The sequence below is a fragment of the Engystomops pustulosus genome, chromosome 2 (assembly GCF_040894005.1).
Source record: "Engystomops pustulosus chromosome 2, aEngPut4.maternal, whole genome shotgun sequence".
Classification (NCBI taxonomy): domain Eukaryota; kingdom Metazoa; phylum Chordata; class Amphibia; order Anura; family Leptodactylidae; genus Engystomops; species Engystomops pustulosus.
In genome coordinates, this window is record NC_092412.1 from 45,041,400 (window position 1) to 45,056,165 (window position 14,766).

Consider the following 14,766-nt stretch of genomic DNA (forward strand, 5'->3'; position numbering starts at 1 on the left):
TATAGATGTGTGAGGGATCAGTGATGTGGAGAGTAAATTCTCTATGATCTTGGTGTAGAGCCAATCGCTGAGTATCTCCAGACTCCAGAGGAGACTATAAGAAAACTACAAAAAACACCTTGAGCATCTAGTCCTCTATTTCAGCTGCTATCGCTTCTATTCCCTAGCTGTCCTGTGATGTGCCATTTAATAGCAGGTCACCAGTGGGGCCAATGACAGGCCTCATGGCCTTTACATACATTGGGGCTCATTTACTAAGGGTACAAATGCCAAACTGTCGTCGGGTTTCCCAAATATTTCCGTTTAGCCCCAAATTGCCCCACGATTCTGGCGCACGCGATCGGATTGTGGCTTTCAACCGACAGAAATGGGGGGGGTGGCCGTTGGACAACCTGACGGATTCGAAAAAACTGTGGAATTTAAAAAACGATTTGTGACGCAAGATCACGCACTTACATGCACCAGGAAGAACAAGGTGAACTCCGGCGGACCTGGGCGCAGCAGCGACACCTGCTGGATATCGGGCACACGACCCTAGTGAGTGCTGGCAGACCCGAATCCTCGTCGGACAAAGCGCCACGGGATCGCGACTGGACCGGGTAAGTAAATGTGCCCCATTGTGCTACATGTTTAGAGGTCACCACTGAAGCCAGAGATTGACCGCAGCAGTGACCTGCCCTCGAAGCAGCGTTGTGCCTCCAATGGATATGTACGACTAAATGTCACCCAATGAAAGTACTGGCCGGCAAGAAGCTTTTGGCCTCAAAAAGTTAAAAAATTGCAAAATAAACACTTTTAAAAAAAGAAGCTTTTGGCCTGAAAAGGCTCCTGGTTTGGGACCATCAGGAGGTAAGAAAACATTTACTATTTTATTATTGCCTGCATTTTAAGGGGGTTCTGAATAGAGGGTGGCAGAAGGAGACGGTGCATGGGTCACTATTAAGTGGGATGGGGCAGCTGCTGCATATAAAGAGAACCCAGTATAGAGGGGGGATGCTGTATTGTGTGGAGGGTTGCTGTATAGAAGATAAGGGATTCTCTATAGAATGGGGGTGCTTTATTGTGAAGGGCGGCAGGGACAGGAGAGGATACCGTATGGTGGAGGGGTGTTACATATAAAAGAGACACTGAAAAGCCATACATATATATTACAGGAACATTAAACTGCAAGTGACTGTAGTATTTTTAGGGGAGCAGTGTGAGGGCATGTTGCAAAAACACCTGGTGTCAAATACATCAGAAATACATCCCAGCTGGGAGGGGTCATTATGAAATTCTGTGCCTAATGGAGAAGAATTGTTCCTACACCACAGAAGGCGCCATGAATGTTATAATATTAAGCGAAGGAGAAACGTCAACCGTAAGTCGTCACATAATGATACTATTATCTTGTGTGGTCTGGGAGAATTGGTCTTGTTTTGGTGATGAAGATGTTGTAAGGTGAAGCACAGAATTGCCTATTACACATCATATATAAAGTAACACTTATAGGATATTCACCTTCCTGGGACTGCTCTTCTCCTTCTCTTAAATTTGGCTGTAGAAGGTTTCCAGGTGTAATAGTATTTGACAATTTGCGCTGTAGATTTTTGAGGAATCTGCAAAAAGAAGCTTTTGGTAAGAGGAGAAGAAATATACAATGTAACAGCCCTGATAATCTCAGTTACCCATTTATACCAGTCACATGACATTGGCCTGGACACATAAGGATAAGGACTGTAGATGTATTTGTGTTTAGGCAATGCCAGAAATGTCCTCTTCTTTCCCAGTCAGGAGATCATTAATCTTTTAAAGAAAATCTACCATAGTAATCCATTACTTACTCATAGATCCAGGCACATAGGCTTTGGTAATCTTGTTATATGTGTCATCTATGGCCTCTTTCCTTCTAAAATCAACATTTACGATTATGCTAATGAGCCTTAGGGCTCCTCAAAGCGGGTCTCCCCTCCCCCTATACTTCCTGCTGCTAGTGGATTATACAGGAAGAGGGAGAGATCAGGGGGAGGGTGAGACATGTTCTGCTCATTGTAACCGGCTGTGAATCTTCATCTCTGGAAACCCCCACCAGTGCTTCTCAGGCTTATATTAGAAGGAAGGAGGTCATGGATAACAAATATAAAAAGATACCACAGTCACGTTGCCTGGATCTATGAGTAAGTGCCCCTGGTTTATCCATGCTTCATGTTAGATTTCCTTTAATTTTTGTGGCAAGGCAGAAGAATCCACATCAATGGCGCGTCCTCACTTAAAACCGTCATTATTATTATTAATTTATTATTATTATTATTATTATTATTAAAAGATGAACTACGCGTTTCAGTGCTCTACCAGCGCCTTCGTCAGGTTCAGAGTAATAGATTATAAAAGTAAAAGAGTACTAAAGTAATAATCTATTACTCTGAACTTGACGAAGGCGATGGAACAGCGCCGAAATGCTTAATTCATCTTTTAATAATAATAAAGACAGTTTTAAGGGAAGATGCGCCATTGATGTGGATTGTTCTGCCTTGCCACAAAGATACATCTCCAGCTGCGGGATAAACCTATGGATGCTTATTCCTCGTGGAAACACTGTGTTTTCCCTTCTGTTTTCGGTTCAGTGGATCGATCCGTGCCCTAGATTTCCTTTAATGTCATGGAAGCTGTAGGTCAGTATGTAGTCGGTTGGGGAAGCTTTGGAGACCCGGCTAATAATGTTGTATTTATGGCTCCTGTGATACTGGTATAAAGAGTCTACAGATGGGGCTCGGAGGAGAAGAAGAGGTTGCAGTAGTTCTTTAAACTGGGGTCCATAAGTCTTTAGCTACGTCCTTCATCACAGTAGTTACAGCTATTTATATGGGCAGCTCCTGAATATAGAAGGTCTTTAGGTACATATGAAGTTCCCGGGAGGGGATTACATACATTTCTATCAACGTCTCTACCCAATCTTACCATTTTCTGGATGAGATGGAATCTCTTCCCATATATTCTTAGTCCTTTAACAAATAATCTTTTTTCCTCATCAGACCAATTTTCAGTTATTGGCATGAAATCTTTTATTTCAGACATGGCTTTTTTGATGTCATAGTTGTTGATATGTAACAGTGCAAGAGCCTGTGAGAGAAGGATGAGCTCACGTTAGCAGGTGGAAGGGTAACATACAGGGACTATATAGAGCTACACAATGCATCAAAGCTTCAATACTTTTTCAATATTGGAAAGCATAGAATGTTTCAATGCGGATGCTGACGGTCCTGGGTAGCTGCGCTGTTCTAGGGATTTCTGATGTAGAGACTGTGAGACATTGTTGGTTCCTGCACTGCAGATAGCAGATGTGTCTGGCATCAGGCAGAGCAGGAACCAACTTCATGGGGGAAGTCACATCACCTGCCCATATATTGTATTTCCACATCTCAGAGGGTTTCCCCTGACATAAGGTCAGGGGAAAGATAGGTCCTTCGCCTCATTGTACAGCAGTTTTTATTGAAACTGTTTCTAGTTCTGTCACATTTGCAGACCCCCTGAGATAAAATAATAGTGAGAACCCACAAAGAGTGACCCAAATTTTTGGGAAATACACTCTTCAAGAAATTTAGCAAGGGGTACAGTGAGCATTTGACCTCACAGATGCTTTCTAAAAAGTAATGTACAATGGCTGGTGCAGAGTTACAAATTTTATTTTCCTAAAAGAACACTATTTTAGTGCCCAATATGTTGCACCCAAATTGTGCCACTATGAAAGTAATCAGTCTTCTTAATATTTAGTGTTTACTAATTTTATAAACAATGTAAACTCTTACCTGAAAATACCATAAGTTTCAGGAGTAAAAGAACAGTATGCTAAACTGTTACACAGCACTGGCTGACAACTGCAGAGTCTCTGTATGTGGGCTGACCCCCGCCCTAAGGCACCAACATGGCACTCTCACCCTATCACCCCCTTCACTATCAAGCATATCAGCAACAGCAGCAGGAGCTCCATGTCACACAACTGGGTGCAACAGAGCACCGAATCTAGAACTGTCTAGCCTGTGTCTATTTGTTATGAGCACTAGCATATTTGTTTCCTCATATATAATGTGGTCATGTTAATTTGTATTGTGCTGTATCCCAGGGGATCAATAAATTACTATTGTATTGTATCCTGCTAAAAAAAGGTAGGGACCATTATTCGGCTTGAGTTCAGATATTGATGAGACAATTTTTGGTTCTATGCCTCGAAGATAGCAGAACAGTGCTGAAAAGTACCAGATCCAGCACTGTGTGACCTCTAGGATTGAGGGGGTCATTGTAGCGGCATATTCTAGCACCCTTTTTCTCGTTAAGGCTAAACCCTGGGAGTACCGTGATGTAGTCTTTTCGCACAGCTAGTACATTACTTGTACCTTTCTCTCCCTGCCACAGGCACTTTTCTCCTAAACCACATGATGATTGATGGGGTTTTTTTATTGCCGCAATTTACAAGCAATGAATTTTTTTATTTTCTGTTAATTTTTACATATTATTTGCTGGATGAGACACTTTTTAAGTTGCATAATTATGGGGTGGCTATACCTTATAGGTGAACTTTTATTCTATCTCATAGGTGATTAAAAAAAACAATGAATTGTGTAGTTAATTAATTTATTTCTTTTTTGCCCTTCACTGTTTAGTACAAGTTGCATGTTAGCGCTAGTCTATGGGTTAGTTTGCATAAAGTGATACTTCTTTTGAATAGGTTTTTATGTTTTACAAATTTTTCTGATTAAAAATTCATTTAATGAAAAATTGCTTGTTTTTTCTGCGGGTGGCCGTGGGGTTAATTTGGAGTCTGCAGTTGCTTTCTTTGTCCTCTCACTTAAAGGGTTTTTTTTTAAAAGGGGCCTTACTTGCTGATCAGTGTGGGTCTCAGTGCTGATTCCCCAACAGATCGCGAAAACAAGGGGTCCACATCGCTCCATCAGATTATTGGAGCAGACAGTTCTGCTCCATTAATCTCTATGGAGCTGACGGAAATTGCTGAGCGCCATGATCTCCATCCGATCTCCGTCAGCTCCATAGAGATTAAAGGAGCAGAACAGTCATGCCCAGCCATCTGCTCCATTAATCTGTCGGAGCGACAGACCCCTCGTTTTCGCAACCTGTGGGGGTATCAGCACTGAGACCCCCAGTGATCAGCAAGTTAGGCCCTATACCGTGGATAGGGCCTAAGATTTCTTCGTGGGAAAACCCCTTTAAGTAAGCGGAGAGAGAAGGACACAGAATTGCTGTTCCTGATGGTCATTATTCTCTCTCATATCCCTGAACAGGTGAGAGATATGCTGGGATCAGGAACAGCTACAGGAATGTTTGGCAGAAGATGGCAGATGGCAGGAGAAATGACTGAGGGTTCGTTCACACATTCAGTTATTCAGCTGCAGTTTTTGAAGCCAAATGCAGGCGTGAATCATAATTGTTGAGAACACATCATTGAGAGAAACTGGTTCTCCTCTTTATCAATCCACTCCTGGTTTAGACATTAAAAATTTGCATCTGAAAAACTGAACGTGTGAATGCACCCTGAGGGGTCTTCGCCCTAAGGATGCTGTCACACTTTGCGTTCTTGGACAGTTTTTGGACCGCTCTTGGTGCGTTAGTAATTCTGCCTCTTAATCTCTTTTCCTTCATTTTTGGAAGTATAAGCAGCTGTGAAACGGATTCAAACCGGCCAAACAAAACATGTAAAACTGTATGTGTTTTCAGTGTTACCACTGAGCTATGAAATCCCCCGCTATCAATAGGATATTCTCTAACTAAGAGCTTCAGTACACTTACACTTGTACACAGGCTTAGTGAACTGCTATATAGAGATGTATCTTCTAAGAGATCACTACATTGTCCTTTTGTATGCAGAATTATATTCAACACAAATAAGTGTAATTCATAAAAATGTATACAACAAAATAAAATATATACATTACTTTAATATTAATAAGACAACCATGACAATACAGTCAAAATAATATTTATTGCTTTTTTTTTTAATTTAACACGCAAGTCCCTGAAGGATATCTGTGTATTATGTGCGTATTTGCCACACATTGGGGGTCATTTACTAAGGGCCCGATTCGCGTTTTCCCGACGTGTTATCTCCGATTTGCGCCGATTGTACCTGAATTGCCCAGGGATTGTGGCGCACGCGATCGGATTGCATCGGCGCCGGCATGCGCGCGACGGAAATCGGGGGGCGTGGCCGAACAAAAATCCGACGTATTCGGAAAAACCGCCGCATTTAAAAACCGAAAAAGTGTCGCTTGGGGAGCGCTTACCTTCACCTGGTCCGAGGTGGTGCATTCCGGCGCGATGAGATGACTTTCAGCGCAGCACCGCCACCTGGTGGACGGCGGAAGAACTACATTCATAAATCCCGGCCGGACCCGAATCCAGAGCAGAGAACGCGCCGCTGGATCGCGACTGGACCAGGTAAGTAAATGTGCCCCATTATTTCAGTAGTAGTGTAGTGTTTGTGCATATGACAATCCCATACACACAATGCAGAAAAAATATCAAATCGCCTTATCACTGCAGATGTTTCATCCGTAGCAAATAAGTGACATGTCCCTTATTCCTGAGGATGTTGCTGTGGAAATGAAACTTTGTAGGACTAGTCACACATTACCTGTTCTTCATTATAACCATGTTCGGTCTTGGTGATATTAATGTATTCATCCACTGCAAAATAATGAGAGAGAATTAGCTTATTTCTATGTGATGTGTAGCTCACTACTGTACCCAAGCACATCTAACCCTGCTACATCTGAATGTTACCTCTACATTGCTGCTTTAGATACTTACATTCGTCATCCGGGATGTTGTGGTCTGGGGACCAAAGTTTGGTGCAAAATACCTCTGTCGAGGGTTCTCCAATTTCTGTAACAGGGAATATGTGTGCTAAGTAAATTAAGGCATAAGATAATCTTAATCTGTTATCCCTATCACATATCCTAACTATATATATCACCTCTGCAGTGGTTATTACTCCTGCTGGTACTTCAGCTCTTACTGACTTATGAAACCCATTCCCAATCCACAGGGATTCCCATAGATGTTCATGGAATGAATGTAAAGCCACACAACAGCGCTCCATTCACATCGGGGGTCTAGGGGACTTGTTGGTTCCCACTTTTGTGATCACTGTAAGGTCTGTTTATAGGGTAGAAGTGTCATCACCCCTTATAGCGCCCCCTTAGCATATTGATGTTGACTGCAGATGGATTAACTGTCAAAACTGCTCATAGCTAACGGCTCATAGCTTCCACTGGTAGGGATCACATGACTATGTCGGATTACAGGCGGCGCTCCTAAACCAGAGTGACGGATGTGCCTCTGGTCCCCACACTCTTGGTCCCCCATTCAGGGCTGCCTGTGCCCTTTTATATAAGCTACACCCCCTATGAAGACCACTCCTGACTGTAAAGGACTCCCCCAGGATGAGTTCCCCAGTGGATATCATCTAATCTAACACTTTGTATTTATTTAAAATCTAGGCCAGCACAGGTCGCCAGTCATCTATACCTGGTAGGCGCAGCATTTTCGGTGCTAGTAGCGAGCTTTGGTAAGTCTTGTCTTCTCAAATCCAGAGAAGAGTCTGCACTTTCCAAAGTGTTGCTGTGGTCTGAGTATATTCCACAGAACCACATGGAAGATTGTTGTTACCAAGTAACTTCTTGTGATGTCAGAGGATTCTATATAGTGGTGTCATAGACCCCTGAGAGTGCACTGCCTAGAGCAGTGATGGCGAACCTATGACACGCGTGTCAGCACTGACACGCATAGTCATTTTTGCTGACACGCGGCCGCCCAGCGCCCGCTGTCCGCCCCCTCCCTGTGTAATGTGCTGCCCCAGTGTAATGTGCTACCCCTATGTTAATGTCCCGCCCCCGTCCTTGTGTTTCTATCCCTATGTAATGTGCTCCCCCTGTGTTAATGTCCCTGTGTGATGTGCTGCCCCTGTGTTAATGTCCCGCCCCCGTCCCTGTGTTACTGCCCCCTGCTTACCTGTCCGGCGCCGCGTTGGTCCGCCCACCATCTGCAACTCTTCCGGCTCCTCCAGGCTGCAATGCGCGCTGCTCGTCACGTGACTGAGGCGACCTGACGTCAGGTCACGTCAGTCACGTGACCCGAGGCGCGCGGTGCAACCTTGAGGAGCCGAGCCGCCTGCTGTAAAGCTACAGGGAAGAAGACATCACTGGGTAAGTATGTAAGTTTATTATTATATTTAAAGGGAGGGCGCTAGGGGTATTTTAGTAGTAAAAGGAGGGTGCTAGGGGTATTTTAGTAGTAAAGGGAGGGCGCTAGGGGTATTTTAGTAGTAAAGGGAGGGCGCTAGGGGTAATTTAGTTGTAAAGGGAGGGCGCTAGGGGTAATTTAGTTGTAAAGGGAGGGCGCTAGGGGTATTTTAGTAGTAAAGGGAGGGCGCTAGGGGTAATTTAGTAGTAAAGGGAGGGCGCTAGGGGTATTTTAGTAGTAAAGGGAGCGTGCTAGGGGTATTTTAGTAGTAAAGGGAGCGTGCTAGGGGTATTTTAGTAGTAAAGGGAGGGCGCTAGGGGTATTTTAGTAGTAAAGGGAGGCCGCTAGGGGTATTTTAGTAGTAAAGGGAGGCCGTTAGGGGTATTTTAGTAGTAAAGGAAGGCCGCTAGGGGTATTTTAGTAGTAAAGGGAGGGCGCTAGGGGTATTTTAGCAGTAAAGGAAGGCCGCTAGGGGTATTTTAGTAGTAAAGGAAGGCCGCTAGGGGTATTTTAGTAGTAAAGGGAGGGCGCTAGGGGTATGTTAGTAGTAAAGGGAGGGCGCTAGAGGTATTTTAGTAGTAAAGGGAGGCCGCTAGGGGTATTTTAGTAGTAAAGGGAGGCCGCTAAGGGTACTTTAGTAGTAAAGGGAGGCCGCTAGGGGTATTTTAGTAGTAAAGGGAGGGCGCTAGGGGTATTTTAGTAGTAAAGGGAGGCCGTTAGGGGTATTTTAGTAGTAAAGGGAGGGCGCTAGGGGTATTTTAGTAGTAAAGGGAGGCCGCTAGGGGTATTTTAGTAGTAAAGGGAGGCCGCTAGGGGTATTTTAGTAGTAAAGGGAGGCCGCTAGGGGTATTTTAGTAGTAAAGGGAGGACGCTAGGGGTATTTTAGTAGTAAAGGGAGGCCGTTAGGGGTATTTTAGTAGTAAAGGGAGGCCGCTAGGGGTATTTTAGTAGTAAAGGGAGGCCGCTAGGGGTATTTTAGTAGTAAAGGGAGGGCGCTAGGGGTATTTTAGTAGTAAAGGGAGGCCGTTAGGGGTATTTTAGTAGTAAAGGGAGGCCGTTAGGGGTATTTTAGTAGTAAAGGGAGGCCGTTAGGGGTATTTTAGTAGTAAAGGGAGGCCGCTGCTGGACATGTTATTAATAAGGGGAGGCCGCTACTGGACATGTTATTAATAAGGGGAGGCCGCTGCTGGACATGTTATTAATAAGGGGAGGCCGCTGCTGGACATGTTATTACAAAATTAGGTTTTTCCTAAAGGTGACACAGCACCCGAGTTATGCTCGTTTTTTTGGCGAATTTTGACACACCTTGCTCAAAAGGTTGCCCATCACTGGCCTAGAGTGATAGCTTCTAGGTCATATAATAGAAGTCTATGGGGGGGGGACGCTACTAAATACATTCAATACAGTGCTTCCACATTAGTTATAGTGTATGCCCTTCCTCCTCCTTGAGTTAGCATATACAGTTTTTCCTCAAACTGATTTTAGCATATAAAGTCACCCTTTATATGGCCCTTCAAATTATAAAGAAGTACCTCTCATCCATTTTTACAGTTGCTCATAATATGAATACAGCAATTGAACCAAGCTTACCTCAGACACAAGTGTCATTCAGCTGCTACCCCCTAACAGTGGGCTCCCAAAGATATGTGCGCCATTGTGTAAAATACTGTAATTGTAGAAATTACCTGCCACCTCATTGTGGCCTGAACACATAGGGGCACATTTACTAAGGGTCCGTGAAGCGCATTTCCATCAGGTTTCCCGACTGTTTCTGTTTTGCGCCATTTAAAATTCAAAATGTGTCACAAGACATGCACTCACATACACTCCGCTGGACCTGAGCGGGGAAGCAACACATGCAGGATCTCGGGCGCACAATCTTGTTGAATCGCGGCAGACTTCATCCTCATCGGAAAAGGCACCTTGGGGATCGCGCAGGGACCGGGTAAGTAAATGTGCCCCATAATAATGCCCACTCTATGTCATTCCTATATCTGACCCCCACACTACTTAAAGGGGTTTGTCACTTTACCTCATGTATTTTGTAATGTGCGTGTAAGTGCGGAGGCAGGATATTAGGTAATTTACCAATATACATAATTTCCCCTCTCATGATCTGTAGGGTAATGTAATTATGCTTTATGTTCATGCATCATTGTACTCTGATATACTGTATTATTCTTAGCTGTGTATTATATTATTTGTTACTTCTATAACCACTATTATTATACAACAACCAATTTGCTAACTACCTGCATAAGCTGCATAACATTAGGATACATGATGTATATATATTTTCTGTTGCTATTTAATTCAGGAACGGGGAGATTGTAGTTATTATGCCATTTATTGAGTTTTTAAGTGGTTTTATTTTTTGTTACCTTAATAAAGATTGTCATGTTCCAATAATCACATCTGCTTCTTTGTATATTTCTTATATTTAATATTACCCCAAAGTTTATAATTTACCAATACACATCTATTAATAGTTCTGCTCTGCTTTCTTGATATGTAAAGTGAAGTCTCCTGTCTTTTACCTCATCAGCCAGAGATTCCTGTCCATAAAATGGCCGCAGATGGAGGGTCATGTGATCTCTAGCCATCCATGAGTAATCGCCAGTTAGAGATCACATGACCCTCCATCTGCGGCCATTTTATGGTCAGGAATATTTGGCTGATGAGGTAAAAGACAGGAGACTTCACTTTACATATCAAGAAAGCAGAACAAAACTATTAATATATGTATATTGGTAAATTACCGAATATGCTGCCCCTCACATTTATACACACATTACAAAAAACATGAGGTAAAGTGGACAACCCTTTTAAAGGAAATCAACTATCACAACGGAGTATGATAAGCCAGGGACACTTACTCATAGATCCAGGCACCTTCTTGTATCCGTCATCCATGGACTTATAATGCTCCATCGCTGCTGCACTCACATTTAATTATAATCAATTGTACATTTGTCTAAAAGACGTGGGTACAATTGATTATTTTTGTTGCTACTACTATAGGATCAAGCGCTAAACCAATCAAGCGCTAAACCAATTTGTCAGTCACTTTACGGCAATACTGCTATGATGGCGACCCTGCTTGCAGGTATTAGCACTTTTTGAATATACCAAGGACTCAGGACTCCTGAACCTGAACTACATTGCCCCTTTGTACCATCTAATGTTTTTGGTGCATGATCGGAAAGGGGTTTAATAAACAAGGATTGTGTAGTTCATGCTAATAAAAGTTATTCCAGTTGTAAAGTAAAATAAAAGTGTAATTATGTAGAAGTTTAATATACAACAAAGAGTTTGTCAAGATGTTTGATATTCCTTTGCGGGTTTATGGGCTTGTGAACTGCATTAGAGGTTGGGGCCAGATGTGATATTCAATTAATATCTCCTTAATTATCATAAGTTCACTGTTGGTGGAGGTATTTTGTCAGATATTAAAACATAGCTTTTATTTCACACATATAAAATTTTTTGACAGGACTGTGGTTGCAGACATACAACATGAATTTCTTTATTTTTTTCTGGCCCCACATATACAGCCCTCCCAGCTTAGTAATATACTGTACCCCATATACATCCTCCCAGCTTAGTAATATACTGTACCCCATATACATCCTCCCAGCTTAGTAATATACTGTACCCCATATACATCCTCCCAGCTTAGTAATATACTGTATCCCATATACATGCCCCCAGCTTAGTAATATACTGTTTCCCATATACATCCCCCCAGCTTAGTAATATACTGTATCCCATATACAGCCTCCCAGCTTAGTAATATACTGTATCCCATATACATCCTCCCAGCTTAGTAATATACTGTATCCCATATACATCCCCCCAGCTTAGTAATATACTGTATCCCATATACATCCCCCCAGCTTAGTAATATACTGTATCCCATATACATCCCCCCAGCTTAGTAATATACTGTAACCCATATACAGCCCTCCCAGCTTAGTAATATACTGTATCCCATATACAGCCCCCCAGCTTAGTAATATACTGTATCCCATATATATCCCCCCAGCTTAGTAATATACTGTATCCCATATACATCCCCCCAGCTTAGTAATATAGTGTATCCCATATACAGCCCCCCAGCTTAGTAATATACTGTATCCCATATACAGCCCTCCAGCTTAGTAATATACTGTATCCCATATACAGCCTCCCAGCTTAGTAATATACTGTATCCCATATACAGCCCCCCAGCTTAGTAATATACTGTAACCCATATACAGCCCTCCCAGCTTAGTAATATACTGTACCCCATATACAGCCCCCCCAGCTTAGTAATATACTGTATCCCATATACATCCCCCCAGCTTAGTAATATACTGTATCCCATATACATCCTCCCAGTTTAGTAATATACTGTGTCCCATATCCAGCCCTCCAGCTTAGTAATATACTGTATCCCATATACAGCCCCCCCAGCTTAGTAATATACTGTATCCCATATACAGCCCCCAGCTTAGTAATATACTGTATCCCATATACAGCCCTCCAGTTTAGTAATATACTGTATCCCATATACAGCCTCCCAGCTTAGTAATATACTGTATCCCATATACAGCCCACCCAGCTTAGTAATATACTGTATCCCATATACATCCTCCCAGTTTAGTAATATACTGTGTCCCATATCCAGCCCTCCAGCTTAGTAATATACTGTATCCCATATACATGCCCCCAGCTTAGTAATATACTGTATCCCATATACAGCCCCCAGCTTTGTAATATACTGTATCCCATATACAGCCCCCCAGCTTAGTAATATACTGTAACCCATATACAGCCCTCCCAGCTTAGTAATATACTGTATCCCATATACATCCTCCCAGTTTAGTAATATACTGTGTCCCATATCCAGCCCTCCAGCTTAGTAATATACTGTATCCCATATACAGCCCCCCCAGCTTAGTAATATACTGTATCCCATATACAGCCCTCCAGCTTAGTAATATACTGTATCCCATATACAGCCTCCCAGCTTAGTAATATACTGTATCCCATATACAGCCCTCCAGCTTAGTAATATACTGTACCCCATATACAGCCCCCCAGCTTAGTGATATACTGTACCCCATATACAGCCCCCCAGCTTAGTAATACACTGTATCCCATATACAGCCCCCCCAGCTTAGTAATATACTGTATCCCATATACATCCCCCCAGCTTAGTAATATACTGTACCCCATATACATCCTCCCAGCTTAGTAATATACTGTATCCCATATACAGCCCCCCAGCTTAGTAATATACTGTATCCCATATATAGCCTCCCAGCTTAGTAATATACTGTATCCCATATACAGCCCCCCAGCTTAGTAATATACTGTATCCTATATACAGCCCCCCAGCTTAGTAATATACTGTATCCCATATACATCCTCCCAGCCTAGTAATATACTGTATCCCATATACTGCCCCCCCAGCTTAGTAATATACTATATCACATATACAGCCCCCCAGCTTAGTAATATACTCTATCCCATATACAGCCCCCAGCTTAGTAATATACTGTATCCCATATACAGCCTCCCAGCTTAGTAATATACTGTATCCCATATACAGCCCCCAGCTTAGTAATATACTGTATCCCATATACAGCCCTCCAGTTTAGTAATATACTGTATCCCATATACAGCCTCCCAGCTTAGTAATATACTGTATCCCATATACAGCCCACCCAGCTTAGTAATATACTGTATCCCATATACATCCTCCCAGTTTAGTAATATACTGTGTCCCATATCCAGCCCTCCAGCTTAGTAATATACTGTATCCCATATACATGCCCCCAGCTTAGTAATATACTGTATCCCATATACAGCCCCCAGCTTTGTAATATACTGTATCCCATATACAGCCCCCCAGCTTAGTAATATACTGTAACCCATATACAGCCCTCCCAGCTTAGTAATATACTGTATCCCATATACATCCTCCCAGTTTAGTAATATACTGTGTCCCATATCCAGCCCTCCAGCTTAGTAATATACTGTATCCCATATACAGCTCCCCCAGCTTAGTAATATACTGTATCCCATATACAGCCCTCCAGCTTAGTAATATACTGTATCCCATATACAGCCTCCCAGCTTAGTAATATACTGTATCCCATATACAGCCCTCCAGCTTAGTAATATACTGTACCCCATATACAGCCCCCCAGCTTAGTGATATACTGTACCCCATATACAGCCCCCCAGCTTAGTAATACACTGTATCCCATATACAGCCCCCCCAGCTTAGTAATATACTGTATCCCATATACATCCCCCCAGCTTAGTAATATACTGTACCCCATATACATCCTCCCAGCTTAGTAATATACTGTATCCCATATACAGCCCCCCAGCTTAGTAATATACTGTATCCCATATATAGCCTCCCAGCTTAGTAATATACTGTATCCCATATACAGCCCCCCAGCTTAGTAATATACTGTATCCTATATACAGCCCCCCAGCTTAGTAATATACTGTATCCCATATACATCCTCCCAGCCT

The 14,766-nt window shown here is 42.7% G+C and overlaps 1 protein-coding gene across 2 annotated transcripts in view; it reads right to left on the bottom strand.

The window, feature by feature from the left end:
- LOC140116470 (REST corepressor 3-like) overlaps positions 1-14,766 on the bottom strand; it is a 31,991-nt gene that overhangs the window by 767 nt on the left and 16,458 nt on the right. Inside the window, exons 1-5 of one of the 2 annotated variants that reach the window (XM_072132987.1) lie at positions 7,519-7,605; positions 6,799-6,873; positions 6,623-6,675; positions 2,938-3,099; positions 1,501-1,598 (exon numbers count right to left, since the gene is read on the bottom strand). The exons of the other annotated variant lie outside the window; for it this stretch is intronic. Coding sequence (XP_071989088.1) covers positions 1,501-1,598; positions 2,938-3,099; positions 6,623-6,675; positions 6,799-6,873; positions 7,519-7,534 — 404 coding nt within the window. The 5' untranslated portion in view covers positions 7,535-7,605. Of the gene's footprint in view, positions 1-1,500; positions 1,599-2,937; positions 3,100-6,622; positions 6,676-6,798; positions 6,874-7,518; positions 7,606-14,766 lie in introns of those variants that run through there. 2 annotated transcript variants of the gene reach the window in all.